Source organism: Electrona antarctica (genome assembly GCF_951216825.1).
Source record: "Electrona antarctica genome assembly, chromosome: 8".
NCBI lineage: Eukaryota > Metazoa > Chordata > Actinopteri > Myctophiformes > Myctophidae > Electrona > Electrona antarctica.
Window position 1 is genome coordinate 38,885,278 of NC_136789.1, and position 19,619 is coordinate 38,904,896.

General features: G+C 44.2%; 1 protein-coding gene across 1 annotated transcript; it reads right to left on the reverse strand.

Moving 5' to 3' along the window:
• Positions 1-4,268: 4,268 nt before the first annotated feature.
• On the reverse strand, positions 4,269-16,918 carry LOC306927613 (uncharacterized protein). Its single transcript, XM_079507414.1, has 5 exons — positions 16,792-16,918; positions 12,469-12,750; positions 11,327-11,680; positions 8,998-9,258; positions 4,269-5,624 (listed from the first exon to the last, which is right to left on the reverse strand). Exons 3-5 carry the CDS (start codon positions 11,568-11,570, stop codon positions 4,675-4,677), a joined length of 1,455 nt encoding a protein of 484 aa, XP_079363540.1. The 5' UTR covers positions 11,571-11,680; positions 12,469-12,750; positions 16,792-16,918; the 3' UTR covers positions 4,269-4,674.
• Positions 16,919-19,619: the final 2,701 nt, after the last annotated feature.

The window sequence follows — 19,619 nt, forward strand, 5'->3', positions numbered from 1 at the left end:
ATTGTCACCCACTCTAACAAGAAGCCATCTGCCATGCTGAGATTACGATTTGATCCAAAGAGAATGGATTCCGTTTTTCCCAGGTGTAAAGATAGTTTGTTATCAGCGAGCCAGGTGCAGATTATACAGAGGTCGGAGCTGAGGGCCTTTTCAACCTGCGCTTTTTTCCTGTCCGAGACCAGCAGTGCTGAGTCATCTGCGAACAGGAACAAGTTGCAGTCACAAGCTGATGTCATGTCGTTTACATATATTAGGTCCTAGTATGCTTCCTTGTGGAACGCCACAGCTCACTGGGAGGGGGGGGGGGGGGGGGGGGGGGGGGGGAAGTATTCCGTTCACCTCCACCATCTGTTCTCTCCCCTCCAGGTAGGATTGCATCCAGCTCACTGATGTGCTATCAAAACCAATTGCTTTTAGCTTGTTAACCAGTATGGAGTGGTTCAGTGTCAAAAGCCTTTTGGAGGTCCAGCATGACCATGCCGCAGTATTTGCCAGCATCCACCTCGTGTTTGATGTGGTCTCCCAAATAGAGGAGCCATGTGTCAGTGGAGTGGGATGTTCTGAAGCCGGATTGAAATTCGTACATTAATTATTTTGTGACAATTGTTGCCATCACTTTCGAGATCTGCTCTGGTATGCGCTTTCTGGATTAGGTCACATAATTAAACAGCTAGTACGAGTTTATTTTGGTCATATAGGCCTATTAATTAAGGCTTTAATTAAGTTAATTGAATTAAGCCTATACAATGTCACATCATATGGATTAGACCGAGATCAATCTGAGAACCCATGGGCAAAACATTAAGGAAAAACATCAGACCTGTCTGAAGTGAGTGGTATAACAGCGCCCTCTGTTGGTACCATAAACATACATACACAGACATACATACCGGTATGCCCTCATTTATCAACAGAATGTATTGCCGGAATCACCGCAATTTCCGGCATTTATCATTCCAGCGTGAACTTGAACTTTGGCGTGCACCCAGCAAAATATCACGTCAGGTCGGGAGCATAGAGTATTAAAAGGATAGAGACTGATCTGGCGCGAAGCTCCGCCCACTCCCCGCTATTCATGTCAGTGGAAGTTGCTCAGTGGCGTTTTGAAGCACCCGGAAGGACCGTCTCAAAACGTCTACTTCCGCATTGGACCACCACATTTTGGTGGTCCAATGCGGAAGTGCAACAGAGCGCTCAATGTTAAAGCCCAGCTGCATGTTTCCCGGTCATGAATCCACAGGTCCGCCTGTAGTCCCTCCTCTTACCATGGAGAGGCATTGGAGAGAGACTACTGCAGCTGTAGAGTCAAGTCTCCCAGCAGGTACTGTAATCTACAGCAGGCCCATGTCTTCCTGAGTGACAGAGACAGACAGGACAGGAGGAGATGCAGCCATTTGCAAAACAGCAGCATGTGTGTGCGGTTGTCACAGGCTGTGCGAGTCCAAACTCATTCCAATGACATGTGAGATATTTGTTATTTAATTCATGGTTCACAGGTTCAGGTTTTTGTTCACAAATATATCTTGTTGAATGAATAAAGACTTTAATAATTTAATATACAACTAACAACACACACTCACTCAGTGACAGTTGCTTGCAAGTTGCATGCGTGCGTGCGTGTGTGTGTGTGTGTGGGGGGGGGGGGGGGGGGTTGGGAGTGAGGCGGGCAGCGAGGCGAGAGGGGGAAACTTTTTTATTCGCTTTCCATCATGTAACTATGGTTTCCATACGTTGTTTGGTTGTTTTGCAGTTGTTCATGTCGCAAAAACGAGGGCGTGCCAGCCGTCACATTTACACTATTGATAAATGAGGGCCATAGGGAGAGCGGGACGGACAAAGCTCAGCATTGGAGTGGCTGCACCCTATGGTGGCAACCATAGGGTCCACCTCTGTCCCTCTCATGTAAGTAATTGACAATATATAAAGTCACAATACCAATTGTGATGAGGCAGTATTGCTGTTTTAAGGTTCATTTCCTGAAAATGTACATTTTGGAGTAAGGTGGTTTCTCCCCGACAGCAGAGATATTATAGTAATAAATTGAATAATAATATAATAGTAACTTGCTTGAAAGTTGTAACGATTATATTATAAAGCATAAATGATAGGTTTACATGGATTAGACTGAAATCAATCTGAGAAGCCATGGGCAAAAACTTACTTAATCATTACTAATATATAATTAATATATAATTAATTAAACTACTTTTTTAGTTCATTGTCCAAGCCGTTCCATAGATTACACAACTACCTTTATTTTTGGTTCTTGCCTTAGTCCCTTTAAAATGACCAAATCCCCTTAGGTTATACCTGCTCTCTCTAGATCCGAACAGCTCTGACCTGGATAGGCTACAGCATGGAAGCATGGGCCTTGTACATTAGGACTGTATTGAAGAATATATATCACAAACTAGAAAAAGTGCCCCTCGGGGCACAGGACAGGTCTCCACCAGGATAATAGCGTGTGTGATATTTGGACAAAATATCAAACAGATCTGTGTTGAACACATGACTATAGAGGTGTTGTCCTGGACAGTCAGCTCTCGTTCAAAACACACATCACAGCTGTCACTAGATCCTGTAGGTTTACACTCTACAACATACGACGAATTAGACCGTTCCTCACCCAGGAGTCAGCCCAGCTCCTAATCCAGACAACAGTCTTGTCAAAACTTGACTATTGTAACTCCCTCCTTACTGGCCTACCGGCATGTGCACTTAAGCCCCTCCAACTGATCCAAAATGCCGCAGCCCGCTTGGTCTTCAACCAGCCAAAATTCTCACACGTCACCCCCCTTCTCCGCTCCCTCCATTGGCTCCCGGTCGCTGCCCGCACAGAATACAAAACTCTGATGCTGGCATTCAAAGCAACCAAAGGCATGGCCCCCCCATATCTCACAAGTATGATCGTACCCTACAAACCCTCCCGCGCACTCAGATCAGCCAACGCAGGGAAGCTGGAGGTACCTTCACTAAAAATGCCGGGACAACGCTCCACACGTCCCAAACTCTTCTCCCTTCTGGCTCCAAAACTATGGAATGCACTTCCCATCACAGTCAGAACTGCAGCCTCACTCCCAATCTTCCGCCGTAGTCTGAAAACCCACCTCTTCAGACTCCACCATGGCCCGTAGCACTTGCCCTAGCCTAGCCCCTTAGATAGCACATTATGTAGACTTAGATAGTATTTTAAACAGACTTATAGCTTGTTACGTAGACAGCTCTAGAATTGCACTTTATGTAGTCATAGCACTTTATAGTACACATGTATAATATATTATATAGTATAGTATGTATAGTTTACATAGATACTCCACTGTTACGTTCTTAGTCTACGCATGATTCATGATAACTACTTTTTATATATGTGATGTATGCCATGCTTTTGTTATTGCTTAATGTAAGTCGCTCTGGATTAAGAGCGTCTGCTAAATGCCTAAATTGTAAATTGTAAATTGTAGTGTATACTGATTTGCGTGATGTATGGATAAAATCTGTAAGAGTAATGTAAAGAAATGTGCTTTGCCAAAGTCAGCCTCATGGTGGCGCTATTACCAGCAGATGCGAAAAATGTAGGGCAAAGGTTTTTCTTTGGCCTCTAGAGATAACAAAGTTGTACACAAATGGGTGTTATAGGTAAGAACATGAATTGGCCTGTTATAGCCCCATCATGAAGCTGATTTGAATTATTTTAAGTGGCATTTCTTCCTTGGCCTAGTGGGAATGTTTCACGGAAATTGCACGCCGTGTTCATGACTTGAAGCATTTTGTTCAAAACGGACCAATACTGCAAACTTTTGATGGATTGAGTAATACATAGAGAGTATACACTCTCTATAGTCATGTGATCAACACGGATCACATGACTATAGAGAGTGTATACCGATTTGCGTGATGTATGGGTAAAATCTGTACGAGTAATGCAATGTGTTTAGCAAAAATCGGCCTCATGGTGGCGCTATAAAAGGCAGTTCTGAATCATTTGGGGCAGAGGTGTGTTGTTGGCATCCAAGGAGTGCGTGTGCAGAGTTTGGCATCGGCCAGGCCCAACGGTGATTAGCTGGTAACGGACGGACGGACAGACACACAGACGGACACATGGATTGGCTCAAAGCGGATTGGCTCAAAGAGACCTGGAACTGGATGAGGACAGCCAGGAATCTGATCTGCCAGGAGTACCACAGGAACAGTGAAATATAGCAGCAATAACCACAGTTAATGGCATCAACATGAAAGGAATAAAAAGGAAATGCTCGTACACTGAGGACTCCAATACGACAGATGCTTTTATTGCACCAAAATTATCTGTTGACGTTTCGGGCACAGGGGTCTTCTTCAGACTAGAAAAGCTGTCATCATAAAACTTAGAAAAAGCACACTTGCCATTTACTTAAGTTTAATTCACATTTTATTTTAATTTGAAAAGGTGTGTGCTGCTGCAACTACTGTTTTTAAGCCTGTTGGGCTAATTATGCGCTGATAACTTGCACATTAGGCAATAGCCTACAATATTTACAAAGTTCACACTGAACTTGAAGTTGCTTTTTGGTATTACACCTACCGTTAGGCTACAAACTTGCACTTTTATCGTTCATATTAAAAGCCACTTTGCTATTGTGGAATTATTATAACATTATGTCTATCATAGCCTACATGTGGCAAACGTGTGTTTATTCAGAGCACCTGACTCAATGAAACACTTGTGACATTGTTACAGTGAGGTTTTTCTCCAGCGTGTCCACATGTGTCTGTTCCGGGACCCTGACTGACTGAAGCTCTTGCCACATTTTTACAGCGAGAAGGTTTATTCCAGTGTGTCCACATGTGTTTTTGCAGGGACCCTGACGTCCAGAAACTCTTGCCACATTGTTTACAGCAAAAATGTTTTTCTTTAGTGTGGATGTTTCCACACCTATGTATCTTCAGAGAAAGCATGTGGCTGAAACACATATCACAGCGTTTACACAGGAAATGATTGTCTCCCATGAGGGATAGCTGGTGTGACTTCAGATGACCAAACAACTTGAAACTCTTGCCACATTGTCTACAACAGAAAGGTTTTTCTCCAGTGTGGATGCGGAGATGTCTCTTCCGAGCAGACGGGTGGCTGAAACACATGTCACAGTGTTTGCACGGGAAATGATTGTCTCCCATGAGGGATAGCTGGTGTGACTTCAGATCACCAAACGACTTGAAACCCATGCCACATTGTTCACAACAGAAGAACGCACATCTCCGCACTGGAAAAATTCCAGTGCGGAGATGTGCGTTCAGAGCACTTTGGACAGTGAAACTCATGTCATCTCCCGTGTGGGAGCTCTGGTGTGCTTTCAGGACACCTGCCCCACTGAAATGCCTGCCACCCTGATCACTGATGTGGGATTTTACTTTTGGTGTATGACTGTGAGATTCCAGTGTTTCTGTGTCTCCTTGTTTCTGGCTGGTTATAGAATAGGTGGGTTTCTGAATGGATTCCGAAGTGATCTGTCCGTCGTCCTTCATTTGGACGTATAGGTACCTGTGCTTATACTTGATGTGTCTATAGAGGTAGACCGGAGCTGTGAAGGAGATCGGACACTCTGAACAAGTGAAGGCCTGACTCTGGGAAGGCTGGAACCTCACTCCTGAGGGAGAGGAGAGGGAGAGAGAAAGAGAGAGGTACTTGTAAACACAACAGATTAACAATAATGACATGAAAAGAATGGACAAAACATTCTTATGACATGTTCCAGGTCAAAATCAGAGCAGAGTAGGCCATTTGAAGGTTAAATGGTGCATTTATATAGCGCTTTTATCCAAAGCTCTTTACATAGATTCAGGGGTCCTACACATTTGGAATTTCAAAATACCATAGTTTTTCCAGACTCTAATTCCGGGCCCATGGGTCGCACACGGGAAAGCTGCAGCCGAAACATCGAGGTGTCAGGAGATAAAAAGTGGACCGTTCAGTGTCAAAGAGACTTCCAGGGCGGCCAGGCGGGGCCCTTCCACAGGCAGGGGACTCAGGTGGAGGCCCCTGGTCCCTGCCCGGTCGGTGATTCCAGTGCGTGATTCAAGATACCGACGCGGTTGTGTAAAGACTCGCCCCCGTCAGCCTCTGATTGGCGTACCGAACGGCCCCTGTTGCCACGGAAACGGTTGACAGCGTGATGTCAGGCCATGACATCACGTCACTCTATATAGTATGGCGAGCAGAGCAGTAGAGTAGAATTAGTATATCATTAAGACTATAATAAAAGGAGGTATCTCGAGATAGACTTTAGACTCGAACGTTTACCAACTCTGTTCCCTCCCCAGCTCTTAAGAAGACATACAGATCCTTAGGCCATAAGGCCTCCCTGAACGCGAACCCTTATAGACTCCCCTGACCGTCCCCTATACGTACGGAGATCTCGGTTACAGCCCCTTCTGTGACGCATCATCATCATCATCATCATTTTTCGACCGCGGTCGAGATCGTGGATTTCACAATAACACGCCAGACTTCCTGGTCCTTCATTGCCATCCCCAGTTCCTGCTTACTGATGCCTGTGTCCCTAGCGATGACATCAAGAACGACAGTTTTCTACCTCTGGTCTGCTTTGAGGCAGGACTCCGTGTGACGCACACGGAACTGCTGAGCCTCTTCCGTCATGTGTTAAATGGAAATGGTGCCGGTGTGGTCAGTAGTACCAGTAACTGGTGACGCCCCCCTCGCGACTTTCCATATTTGCGGGATTCTGGGGGACGAGAATTTACTAATCTGTTTCAGATTTCAACTCGAACAGGGCTGTTCGACACGGCTACTTGCACGCTCGGTGGTGTCTCTCGTGGCTAAAGTTCGCTTTAGACGGCGCCCATCCATTGTGGTCTAAAACTATACTTTATCGGCCAAAAACAAGGGATTCGATCCCACATCCCAGGAGGTGTGGATTGGGAGTCTAATTCCTCCGCTAACATATTTTTGGGGGCCGAACAAATAATTAGAAAGATCAAATCAGACCCGTCTGAAGTGAGTGGTGCTGTTGGTACTGTACTGTACTTCGTAGTACTGTACTATACTGTACTTTGTAGTACTGTACTATACTGTACTTTGTAGTACTGTACTATACTGTACTGTACTGTACTGTACTTTGTAGTACTGTACTGTACTATACTGTACTTCATAGTACTGTACTGTACTTTGTAGTACTGTTTGTAGTGCTGTACTGTACTATACTTCATAGTACTGTAATTTGTAGTACAGTACTGTACTATTCTTCATATTACTGTACTGTACTATACTGTGCTATACTTCATAGTATTACTGTACTGTACTGTACTGTACTGTACTGTACTGTACTGTACTGTACTGTACTGTACTGTACTGTACTGTACTGTAACACGTTGTGAGCTTGTAGATCTGAGAATAACAGCGACACTTGGTGGTGAGAAACCGCTACTTCCGTGCTCAGACCCAGGGACACAGCCAGGGACACAGCCAGCCAGGCAGAGACACATAGCTGGGCATAGGAGTGCTTCACCCTATGGTTGCACCACTCAAAAAGAGCAGGGTACAACACTTTTCTTTTTTTCCTAATTATTTGTTCGGCCCAAATTTTTTTGTGTATTCTTATGATTTATCAGGAGCCGAGTCGGCCTTAAAATGTGTAGTACCAAAGGTTTTCAAATCTTTTGAAAAAAGCAGATCGGCTATTTTCAAATGGCCGATATTTATGTAAGGCTTGAGTGTTTACTTCATGTTTTTGTCTCCACCAGGCCGAAGGCATGGGGAGAGAGTATGTTTTGCACTCCGTCCGTCCGTCCGTCCGTCCGTCCGTCCGTGTGTCCGTCCGTCCGTCCGTCTGTGATCAGCTAATCTCCGGCACCGTTAACCCGGTCGATGCCAAATTTTGCACACACACTCCCTGGATGCCAACGATGAACCTCTGCCCCAAAATTTCCAGAACGGCCTGTTATAGCGCCACCAGGAGGCCGCTTTGTGCAAAACAAGTTTTTGGACAGTACACCTACAGATTTTGTCCAAACAGCACGCAAATTGGTACACAGTCTCTCTAGAGCCATTCAACAAAACGGGTCTTTCAGATTTCTCAGACTCCATCCTGATTGGCTAAGATTGGCTTCCAAAGCAAGCAGGAGTGCTCAGTTTCAAACAAAATGCTGCAAATCATAACACATCGTGTGATTTCCGTGAAATTGTGCACGCACATTCCCACTAGGCCGAGGAAGAAATGCCACATGAACATTTTAAACTCAGCCTCATGGTGGTGCTATAATTGGCAGGAAAGTGTTTTTACCTCTAACTGCACGGATCTGTGGATAACTTTGTATGCCAACTCCCTAGAGGCCAAGGAAAAACCATTGCCTGGAATTTTTCACATCTGCTCTTTATAGCGCCACCAGGGGGCCGACATATGTAAAACACATTTTCTAATATTACTCAGATTTTATCCAAATTTCACGCAAATCGGTACACATGCTCTCCATAGTCATGTGATCAAGACGGGTTTGTTTGATTTCTCATAATCCACCCTCATTGGCTACGATTGGCTTCTAAACTTTTCAGGAGTAGCCCGCTTTGTACCCGTTTTGTACAAATCGCCACAACTACTCAACGCAGCGTCCGATTGTGGTGAAACTGTGCATGCATATTCCCACTAGGCTTTGGAAGAAATGCCACTTGACAGTTTTCAAATCAGCCTCATGGTGGCGCTACAACAGGCCAAGCCAGGCCAAACATCACACTCACACTCCTATCCTCCTGGTGGAGACCTGTGCCCAGAAGGGCACTTTTTCTAGTTTTTTTATATAATAATCGAAATCTACAAAGTAACTAAAGTTTTCAAATAAATGTAGTGGAGTAAAAGTAGAATATTTGGTTCTGAAATGTAGTGAAGTAGAAGTAAAAGTATTGGAAATTGGAAATACTCAAGTACAAATACCTCAACATTTCCAACACTGGATTTAGAAAATGCATTATTGTTCGTTAAAAGGGCCCGTGTCTAGGCCTCTTTCTACCTGCAGGCTTCTTCCTCCTCATCCTCAGGCTCGTGGACACGTATTGCTCCAGCTCTCTCAGCGTGGAGGGCTTCAGCGTCTCAAAGTCGATCTCGATCCCTTCGAGGTTGGAGTTCAGCGACGGCTCTCGTGACTGTATTATTTTAATGATCCAGCCCAGCTTGTCGGCGCACAGCTTGTTGATGTCCATGCTCAGCTGATGCCTCTCCTTGTACGACAATGGCTCACACTTCTCACCGGACTCGCCCCCTCCAAAAACACCTGCGAGAGATTCAGCCACAACGAGGTGTGAAAATAGAGGTTGGTTTGTTGTACATTCTTTTTGTAATTTTTGTAACCCATTTTTGCCTAAACTGTACTCCTGGGCGCTACTCTCCCTCTGCCAACCTGGGGAGAGCCCCGAACTGAGCTCATGCTTCTTTCAATACAAGAGGAGTGAGCATGCCACTTCTCATCACCTGACAGGGGGGGGGGGGTTTCCCGGTAGGACATAGCGTGTGGAAGGAACACATTATTCCAATTTCCAACCAGATCCTTTCCCCTCTAGCTGGCCAGGGAGAGGCAGTATAGTATAGAGCAGGGGTAGGCAACTTTAGGCACCAGTGCGGCGATCACTGGCACACTGGCATGTGTGAGATTTTTGGTTAAAAATAAACTATTTAAAAATGTAGTCAAGTCCCTCACATTTGTATGTAAATTACATTCTGCACATAATTCTACAGTGTCCCCTGTCCGGGAAAACAGAACAACAGTAATAGTCTATAATAGATTATTTTACATTTTGCATACTTTTCTAGACCTGGAAAAGTATGAAATACTTTCCATACTTGCGTAGGAACCCTGTAGTCACACATTCACACACACGTGACATTCATACACTGATGGCGGAGGAAACCATGCAAGGCACCAACCTGCACTTTGGGAACAATTAGGGGTTCAGAGTCTTGCTCAAGGACACGTCGACACTAACTCTGGGGGAGCCCGGGATCGAACTGGGACCCTTGCAGTTCCCATCCGGCTTAACCTTTATTATATTATTAAAAGGTAGGGTACATGATTTTCAATTTTAAGTGTTGAATAATTGCTATAGAGAGTAAATGGAGTCTTCCCATCTCTACAGCTCTTTCACTTAATTCAAATATCACTTATTTTTTTGTTTTGTTGTGATAGTCCTCCCTACTATAGACTGTGCTGACCATATAAGGAGTTCCTCTCTGTCCCCAGTTAACCCCTGGGGTAAAAAACAACAACATAAGTTTCGTTTTTGGCTAGGTGACCCAGCCTTCATCCAATCAGGATAGAGAGGGGCCTTCCGCCAATCATGATCGAGCGGGGAAGGGCCTTGGTGTGCGTGCTGTTGGCCTGTTGCGTGTCTTCCCTCTGTAGTGCGTGCATGTGCACATCTTGTTACCGGGGAAGACCGGGGGGTTTTCCAAATCACTGAATGCTCCTTTAAATAGATTTTCAGGTCAGGATACCAATTTTATCTCATCAGGATAGAGAACTCAGTCAGGATACAGAAGTGATGACAAATTAAGTTTGACTGCCTAGTTTTCACTAACTTTTGAAGAACCACCGTGCCGACATCATCGTTCATCATCATCATCGCCGCTCAATAACAACGAGCGAAGGACAGAGCCCATCACCATTGGAATGCATTGAGCCTCAATTTCCCATAAGCCTTTGCATGCCAGTGCGACTGAAAGTTTCCGGTGACGTCATCCGTCCCACTCTATTAAAAACGCAAATTAAACAATGAAAACCTAACTTGTGTAAGTCGTGAACGGGAGGGAAGCTGTTCTACAATCAATTAACTCATGTAACTCGTGAATGGGAGGGAAAGTGTTAATGAGGAGACAAAATTGTTGCTGGAACACCATAGAAATTAAGCTAATAAATGGGTACTCTCTCGTGATTGGCTGACATTTTGTCACCTACATGCAAATGTAATTCATGTTTATAAAAGAGCTGGAAAGATCCAGGTCTTTTAGTCACTAAACTAACACTTTATAGCAATGATTACTATCAGAATATAGAGCTTTAACATTTAAAAAAAAAACATCACGTACGCTGCCTTTAAATGCAACCAGCCTGGTTTGTTTAAAGGGGTATTTCAGAAATCCTTCTGAAGTCTTTTAACGTCTAAATCAGGCTTTTGTGTGCACCCCAGAAAGTGTTTAAGCTGCTATTAATTATTAAATCAAGCAGCTTGATTTAATAATTAATATGTATTTAGAGTGATATTTTTATCAGACACGCTATACACCCTCCCTATATGACCCGGATGCATTGAAAACACACATCGCTTAGTGTGAAATCGGTTAGTTACCGTTGGTGTTGGCTTGTGGCGTCTGTGTCGTTGAAGTCACATCTATGTTGAGTTTTCTGCCTTTCTTCTGCTTCTTTCTCTTCTTGTTTGACTGAGACTTGTCAGAGTCGTTGTCCCTGTCGTCTGTTGGTTCCCGCAACTTGTCAGAATGATTAAAATTCTCCTCCTCATCATTGCTGCATTGCTGCAGGGGTGCTGGTGGATGAACCATGCGTTTGTGAAGAACCACCACTGCTGGATTCATGTTAGCCAGAAGAGAAGTGGAAGGTTCATCTCTTTGTGGGTGTTGTGACTTGGCAGCAGGACTGTTAGATGTCGCAGGGCTCACAGATGGAGATAAATAAGATGTATGGCCTGGGAAGGAGAAAAGTTAGGAAAATATGACATCCTTACGTTAGGTTTTTTTTGTGAAATCAGTTGATTTTCTTAACATGTTTTTTGTAAACAGTGAGAGCCCTATTTTTGAACTTTGCGCCATGGCGACTTAGGTTTGTGTCCACGTCAATTTTACTCTCTACAGGGCGATTATGTGGGCGCAAACTTTAGCCCCTGACGAAACCAATGTACTTGTGCATTAAAAAATAATGTCAGGAGGAGACGCGTAGGAAACAAAAGTTCTCCTCTCATCGAAACACTGAAATGAGGTGTCCAAAACAACGCAGTGAACGGCCGTTACTACTCCTCCCCACACCCATGTCTGTGTTGTCACAACTGTTGTATCCCACTGACTCACCTTCCAATGAGGAGCCCTGATCGGGAGGACATATGGCTTTCGTCCTACTCCTCCCAGCTAACGCTCCCCACTGACAGGTGCCGCCCCAGCCCACAGGAGTACATGCAATGACTATTATAATCAGTTTATCACCCTCCAGGCTTCCCTCGCCCGACAACAAGGGCCAATTGTGTTTTGCATACACGCCCGACAAAGCACCACAGTGGAATCGACCCCACAACCTGGTGGTGGGCAGGGACTTACCATTGCGCCACCCGAGCGCCCATCGCATGCCATTTTAAGACAAAGTCCCACCCACATAAAATATTGGCTACGGTGCGAATAGAACAACTGCACCGGTGGGACGATACAGAATGTGTTTTGCACTGTGTGTCTTGTGTGATGTCAGTGTATTTAAAGCTGAACTGACCTGCGCTGGTCTCCTCCCACTCATCACTGTCATCAGTGACTTCAGTGGCAGAGTCAGAATCCAGTTCAACGACGTCAGAACAGTATGAAGAGACGACTTCTTCACCATCACCTACACCTTTCCCTGCTTGTAACACTGATCCATCAGGTTCCTCTGGTCTTAGAAGTATCTCCTCCTGATTTTCTTTAACGGGTGGAGGCTCTGGTTCCTCCTGAGACAGACTGGGGCTCCTCTCCTGCTCAGGAGAAACCTCGTCATCATACACAACCACTTGCAGGAAGTCTAGGAGTAGAAGAACAACATGAGATTATTAGTGAACACTGGATTTCTAAAAGATAAATCAATTTCTTCTATCTGTCTTGTTACAAAACATGTCTCTTGCTTAGATGAACCAAACAGATAATAACTACTTATTATAGATAATTACAGGTGTTAAGGATATTATATTAAAGGGTGTTCTGAGACATCAGGCTTAAAGGTTTTAGCAAGAAAACCTCTCCGTTCAAAATACATTATGGAAAAGTATGGTCATTTGAATTCATATTATTTTACGTTTAAGTTACTTTGCCAAACAAATGAACAAAATGTGCTACTATATATGATGTCATTGGTTAAAAGAAAATAATATAACAGTACAAGTAGCCTAACATAACATTATGGCACGGGTCCAGGATTGAAAACAAATGCTGGCTTGCGGTCCCTCCTCCATCTTGAGAAAGTTCTTCTACTATTACTGCCACCAAAATGTGGAATGCCCTGACACCATCCATCCCTTTTACCACTTTGTACATTTAGTGCAATGCCTTGCTCCACCCCTTACTTCAAATACCTGATCTACAAGCTCACAACATGTTGAACATTTGAAAATGTTTTTCAAAATGGTAAAAAGAAAAAGAAAAAAAGGTATATTTAGGGATAAGGGGTAAGTGAGGGAGCAAGGGAGAGCAAGATAGGTCAGCATGGCGATAACCCCTGTTTGTGACTGCTATACTTTTTGTCTAATACATTTGTCTAAAACACACACACACACACTGTGTACACACACACACACACACACACACACACACACACACACACACACACACACACACACACACACACACACACACACACACACACACACACACACACACACACACACACACACACACACACACACACACACACACACACAAGGGGAAACACTGACCAGGCACACCTGATGCTACAGAATGAATCAGGCTTGAAATCAGAGTTGGCCATGAATTGATTGTTGTGAAACTTGGAGCAGTGATATTGAGTGTTTACTGTAATACTGTTTATACTGTGTCGTCTCCGCCTACAGGAAATACGTAGGCTGCGACCATGAGACCCGTTACGGAATCGGTCAATACAGTTGGTCCAGTTGAGTGACAGAGAGCCCTTCGCTAAAACGGAAACCGCACCCCAGAAAGTGATTGTCCAATGCAAATCCATATACAGTAGTTTAACAATTGTTGCTATGCAGGACAAGCTTTCGTCACCTCATGCTGTCAGTGCTATTTTGCATGGCTGTGTTGTTGAACACATAGGCAGGTTAACGTCGACTGACCCGCCCAGGTGATGACAATAATACTAATGACCGTATTCACATGAAAACCCCTGTAGGGCGGTCGTTAAAGTTGATACTGTTTCTCCCTCTGTCATTTCCTCGTATTTCTAGTTTATTTAATTAATGTCATGCACATTTGTCCAGTGCATAGCCTACTGCAGGCCTGGTTGACTAGATTTAGAAGACATTTAGATGTTCTTACTACTGAGAATACTATATGGAGAAATCCTGTCATTGTCTCCACCAGGCCGAAGGCATGGGGAGAGAGTATGTTTTGCACTCCGTCTGTGTGTGTGTGTGTGTGTGTGTGTGCTTCCGTCCTTCCTTCCTTCTGTCCGTCTGTTACCAGCTAATCTCTGCCACCGTTGGCCCGATCCATGCCAAACTTTGCACACACACTCCCTGGATGCCAACGACGAACCTCTGCCCCAAATATTCCTCAACGGCCTGTTATAGCGCCACCATGAGGCCGATTTAGACAAAACACATTTCTGTAGATTACTCGTACACATTTTATCCATACATCACACAATTCGGTATACACTATCTAGTGTATCATGTGATCAACACGGATCTGCACCATTTCCCATCTTCCATCCTGATTGGCTAAGATTGCCTTCCAAAGCTCACATGATTGGTCCGTTTCGAACAAAATGCCACAAATCACAAACAGTGTGCAATTTCCGTGAAATTATACACGCACATTTCCACTAGGCCGAGGACGACATGCCACTAATTTTTTCCCCAAATCAGCCTCAAGGTGGCGCTATAACAGGCCAATTCCTGTTTTTAGCTTTAACTGCATCGATCTGTATACAACTTATGTATGCGCACTCCCTAGAGGCCATGGAAAAACATTGTCCCTGCATCCCTCCACATCTTCCGGTTATAGCGCCACCATGAGGCCGATTTCTGCAAAAGACATTGCTTATGTTAGTCGCACAGATTTCATCCAAATGTCACGCAAATCGGTACACATGATCTCTGTAGTCATGTGATCAAGACGAGTCTGTTGGATTTCTCAGATTCTACACTGATTGGCTAACATTGCCTTCCAAAGTTTTCAGGAGTGGCCCGTTTTGTACGAAATGCTGCACATGTCCTGCTCATCCAGAATTCTATCCTCATGCTATGAGTGATCTGGCTCTGCATTTCCTCAACAAAATGAAGAAAATTGTTGCAAAAAAAGAACAAACAAAAAAAACATGTTTATATTACTCCTAAACATTTTGCCAAACATCTCACACAGTCCTATCCTCCTGGTGGAGACCTGTGCCCAGAAGGGCACTTTTTCTAGTTTAACATGCATCTCAATGGGTGAGGAGGACAGCTTGCTCTGTCTCCTCGCTGCCAACGTGCCTATTGGACAAGGACGGGTTGGGTAGGGCCTTAGCGAAGGGCTAATAAGTGTCCCCTCAGACCTTCTGCGCCTATGTTACTCCCCCTTCTCTCTCTCACTTTCTCCCCTACTCTCTCACCTCTCCTACCAAGTTTTGAGGTAAAAATTAGTAAATACATGCATTAAATAAAAAGACCATTTGTTGCAGTGTGATGCGTTGTGAGCATGTAGATCGACTATTTTCGCTAAATAGATTTGTTTTATACATAATGTGTTTCCCGATGATTATTATTATTGCGACAGTAGGTCGCATTTACTATGAAAACCTGCATCTCCCGTCCGTCATTCACCCACGCCTCCATGTATGGTCACACACACCTCCATATATGGTCACACCTCGTGACATCACGTCTCCATTTATGGTCATACCTCATGACATCACACCTCCATATATGGTCACACCTCGTGACACGACAATGTCACGCCATGGCCATATATGAAGATCACGACACTGACCTCATCTAACCCTGGATAACCATACATGGAGAAGACTGGATCTTCACCTAGATCTGCATATATGGAGCCAGCCAGCAACTCTACATAAGACCTCAAACCCTTAGATTCCATATACGGAGCTGACCTGTTCTGACAATTCCATATGTTGATCCTAACCCACCCGTCCTTCCTATTCTGACATTCCATATGTTGGTCTGACCTCATCAAACCCTGTACACTCAAGACACACTCCATATATGGCCAGTACATAATTAGTTCCATATGTTGCCAGCACTCCCCCAGCAGTCTGCCGTCACCCAGGCGTCTTACTGGTTATTATTGCATCCCTACTATTCACTGTTTGGTCAGATGAATTGAATATGAAGGACTCCAATGGAAACAAGTCATAAATGTGCTTTCTTGGGTTATAAATCCTCTTAGCAGTACCTTGTATTGTGTATGTAACTTTCCTGTGCTATTTCAATCAATGGTGAATTATAAATCAATGGTTGGTTTGATTGTTTTTACAGAATGCCGAATGGGTACATTTCAAACTAAAGCACAGCTCAATACAAAAACTGTTACTGTGGACGACGACACCATAACGCATTACACTCGTTTACAACAGGGTCCACCATTTCCAATTCATCAGAACATTTTAGAGTCGTACAAGAACTAACTGAATTAACTTAGATCGAATTATCAATCTTCATTTTTTTCCAGAGGCACAGACCAGTACGTGAAATAGAGACAAGTAATTTCAATCATGTTACTGTTAATATATCATTGTGTAACATGGAATGATTGAGGCGCTTTCATTTAGCAGTGTAGCATCAACTACGAGTAAAATAAAATGCTACATTGAAGCTTTACACTTGGGAGACAAACATCAGAAACGAGTTCATTATTTGCTACATACCTCTGATCCCACCATGAAAAACTCTCCATCTTGTTCCAACTGGAATTTAATAGGCTTCTGCTCTAATGTGTTAGCTCTAATGTTAGTAAACATTGTGGTGGTGTTTTGTAGTCGTCTTGTTGTGGTTGCTGTGCGCGCCTGTGCGGCAGACAGGAAGTGGCTTCTTCTTATTTTACTTCTATGGCAGGTTGCAACCATTGCATTCATCTACCGCCACCTATTGTATGTATGTAGCATGCGCCGGCTTGATTGATTGATTGATTATCATTGATTGATTAAAGTATTTAACAGTTTGCAGAATTACAGTACATTTCAAGCACAACTCAATACAAAAACTGTCAACTGTGAGTGGACGACCAATAAAGCACTACGCTTGTTTACAAGAGGGTCCAGTGGGTCCACCATGTTCAATTCATCGTAACATTTGACATTTAGACATACAAGTATACACTTCTATATAGCCAAAAACAGGAAATCATCATAGAGGTAAAAAGGGAAAAGAAAACATGAGGGGGAAAAGAAGTGGGTGGGGGATTCAGTTTCGAATTGCAGCCGTCCATAGGTGCCCTTGAGTGGTTTTGAAGGAGTCAAGGAATTTGCATGTCTTAATAATGACTGTTGGTAGGGCATTCCACATTTTGGTGGCATAAGAGCGAAATGAATTTAGTCCCTTGTTTGTGCCAAATCTGGGTTGCACATTGTTTGTTAAGCTCCCTCTGGTGTTGTGGGTGTGGACTTCGCTGACATTAAGGAAGTATTTAGACAGGTACATGGGTATCTTGGTGGTGTATCGAATCTTGAGGACCAGACCCATTGCAAGATTCTGTACTCCGTCGTCAACCCTAAGCCATGCCAGCCTGTCAAAGTGGGCAGGGGTGAGGTGGGTTCGGGGAGTGAGGCCAAGTAGTAGCCTGACCAGTTTGTTTTGGGAGGTCTGGAGCCTTGTTTTAAGGGCCTTTGAGGTGCTGTAGTACCAAGAGGTGCATGCATAGTCGAAGAAACCTTGTACGAGAGCTTCTGTTAGGCTCTTCAAGGTGTTTTTGTCGACCAGTGAGGTGATCCTTTATAGGAATCTTGTTCTTTGGTTGACTTTTTTGATTACGTTGGTGGCCATATTATCACGGAAAGATTTGCCTCCAGGATGGAACCAAGGTAGGTAATTTCATCTTTTCGTATGATAATATTGTCACCCACTCTAACAAGAAGCCATCTGCCATGCTGAGATTACGATTTGATCCAAAGAGAATGGATTCCGTTTTTCCCAGGTGTAAAGATAGTTTGTTATCAGCGAGCCAGGTGCAGATTATACAGAGGTCGGAGCTGAGGGCCTTTTCAACCTGCGCTTTTTTCCTGTCCGAGACCAGCAGTGCTGAGTCATCTGCGAACAGGAACAAGTTGCAGTCACAAGCTGATGTCATGTCGTTTACATATATTAGGTCCTAGTATGCTTCCTTGTGGAACGCCACAGCTCACTGGGAGGGGGGGGGGGGGGGGGGGGGGGGGGAAGTATTCCGTTCACCTCCACCATCTGTTCTCTCCCCTCCAGGTAGGATTGCATCCAGCTCACTGATGTGCTATCAAAACCAATTGCTTTTAGCTTGTTAACCAGTATGGAGTGGTTCAGTGTCAAAAGCCTTTTGGAGGTCCAGCATGACCATGCCGCAGTATTTGCCAGCATCCACCTCGTGTTTGATGTGGTCTCCCAAATAGAGGAGCCATGTGTCAGTGGAGTGGGATGTTCTGAAGCCGGATTGAAATTCGTACATTAATTATTTTGTGACAATTGTTGCCATCACTTTCGAGATCTGCTCTGGTATGCGCTTTCTGGATTAGGTCACATAATTAAACAGCTAGTACGAGTTTATTTTGGTCATATAGGCCTATTAATTAAGGCTTTAATTAAGTTAATTGAATTAAGCCTATACAATGTCACATCATATGGATTAGACCGAGATCAATCTGAGAACCCATGGGCAAAACATTAAGGAAAAACATCAGACCTGTCTGAAGTGAGTGGTATAACAGCGCCCTCTGTTGGTACATAAACATACATACACAGACATACATACCGGTATGCCCTCATTTATCAACAGAATGTATTGCCGGAATCACCGCAATTTCCGGCATTTATCATTCCAGCGTGAACTTGAACTTTGGCGTGCACCCAGCAAAATATCACGTCAGGTCGGGAGCATAGAGTATTAAAAGGATAGAGACTGATCTGGCGCGAAGCTCCGCCCACTCCCCGCTATTCATGTCAGTGGAAGTTGCTCAGTGGCGTTTTGAAGCACCCGGAAGGACCGTCTCAAAACGTCTACTTCCGCATTGGACCACCACATTTTGGTGGTCCAATGCGGAAGTGCAACAGAGCGCTCAATGTTAAAGCCCAGCTGCATGTTTCCCGGTCATGAATCCACAGGTCCGCCTGTAGTCCCTCCTCTTACCATGGAGAGGCATTGGAGAGAGACTACTGCAGCTGTAGAGTCAAGTCTCCCAGCAGGTACTGTAATCTACAGCAGGCCCATGTCTTCCTGAGTGACAGAGACAGACAGGACAGGAGGAGATGCAGCCATTTGCAAAACAGCAGCATGTGTGTGCGGTTGTCACAGGCTGTGCGAGTCCAAACTCATTCCAATGACATGTGAGATATTTGTTATTTAATTCATGGTTCACAGGTTCAGGTTTTTGTTCACAAATATATCTTGTTGAATGAATAAAGACTTTAATAATTTAATATACAACTAACAACACACACTCACTCAGTGACAGTTGCTTGCAAGTTGCATGCGTGCGTGCGTGTGTGTGTGTGTGTGGGGGGGGGGGGGGGG

What these genes read in the sequence shown, in the direction of transcription:
- LOC306927613 (XM_079507414.1), bottom strand. Translation starts at nt 11,570, where the DNA reads ATGAATCCAGCAGTGGTGGTTCTTCACAAACGCATGGTTCATCCACCA. An exon ending in GCCACAAGCCAACACCAACG is followed by an intron (nt 9,259 to 11,326) that starts GTAACTAACCGA and finishes AATCTCTCGCAG; the next exon opens with GTGTTTTTGGAGGGGGCGAG. An exon ending in GAGGAGGAAGAAGCCTGCAG is followed by an intron (nt 5,625 to 8,997) that starts GTAGAAAGAGGC and finishes CCTCTCCCTCAG; the next exon opens with GAGTGAGGTTCCAGCCTTCC.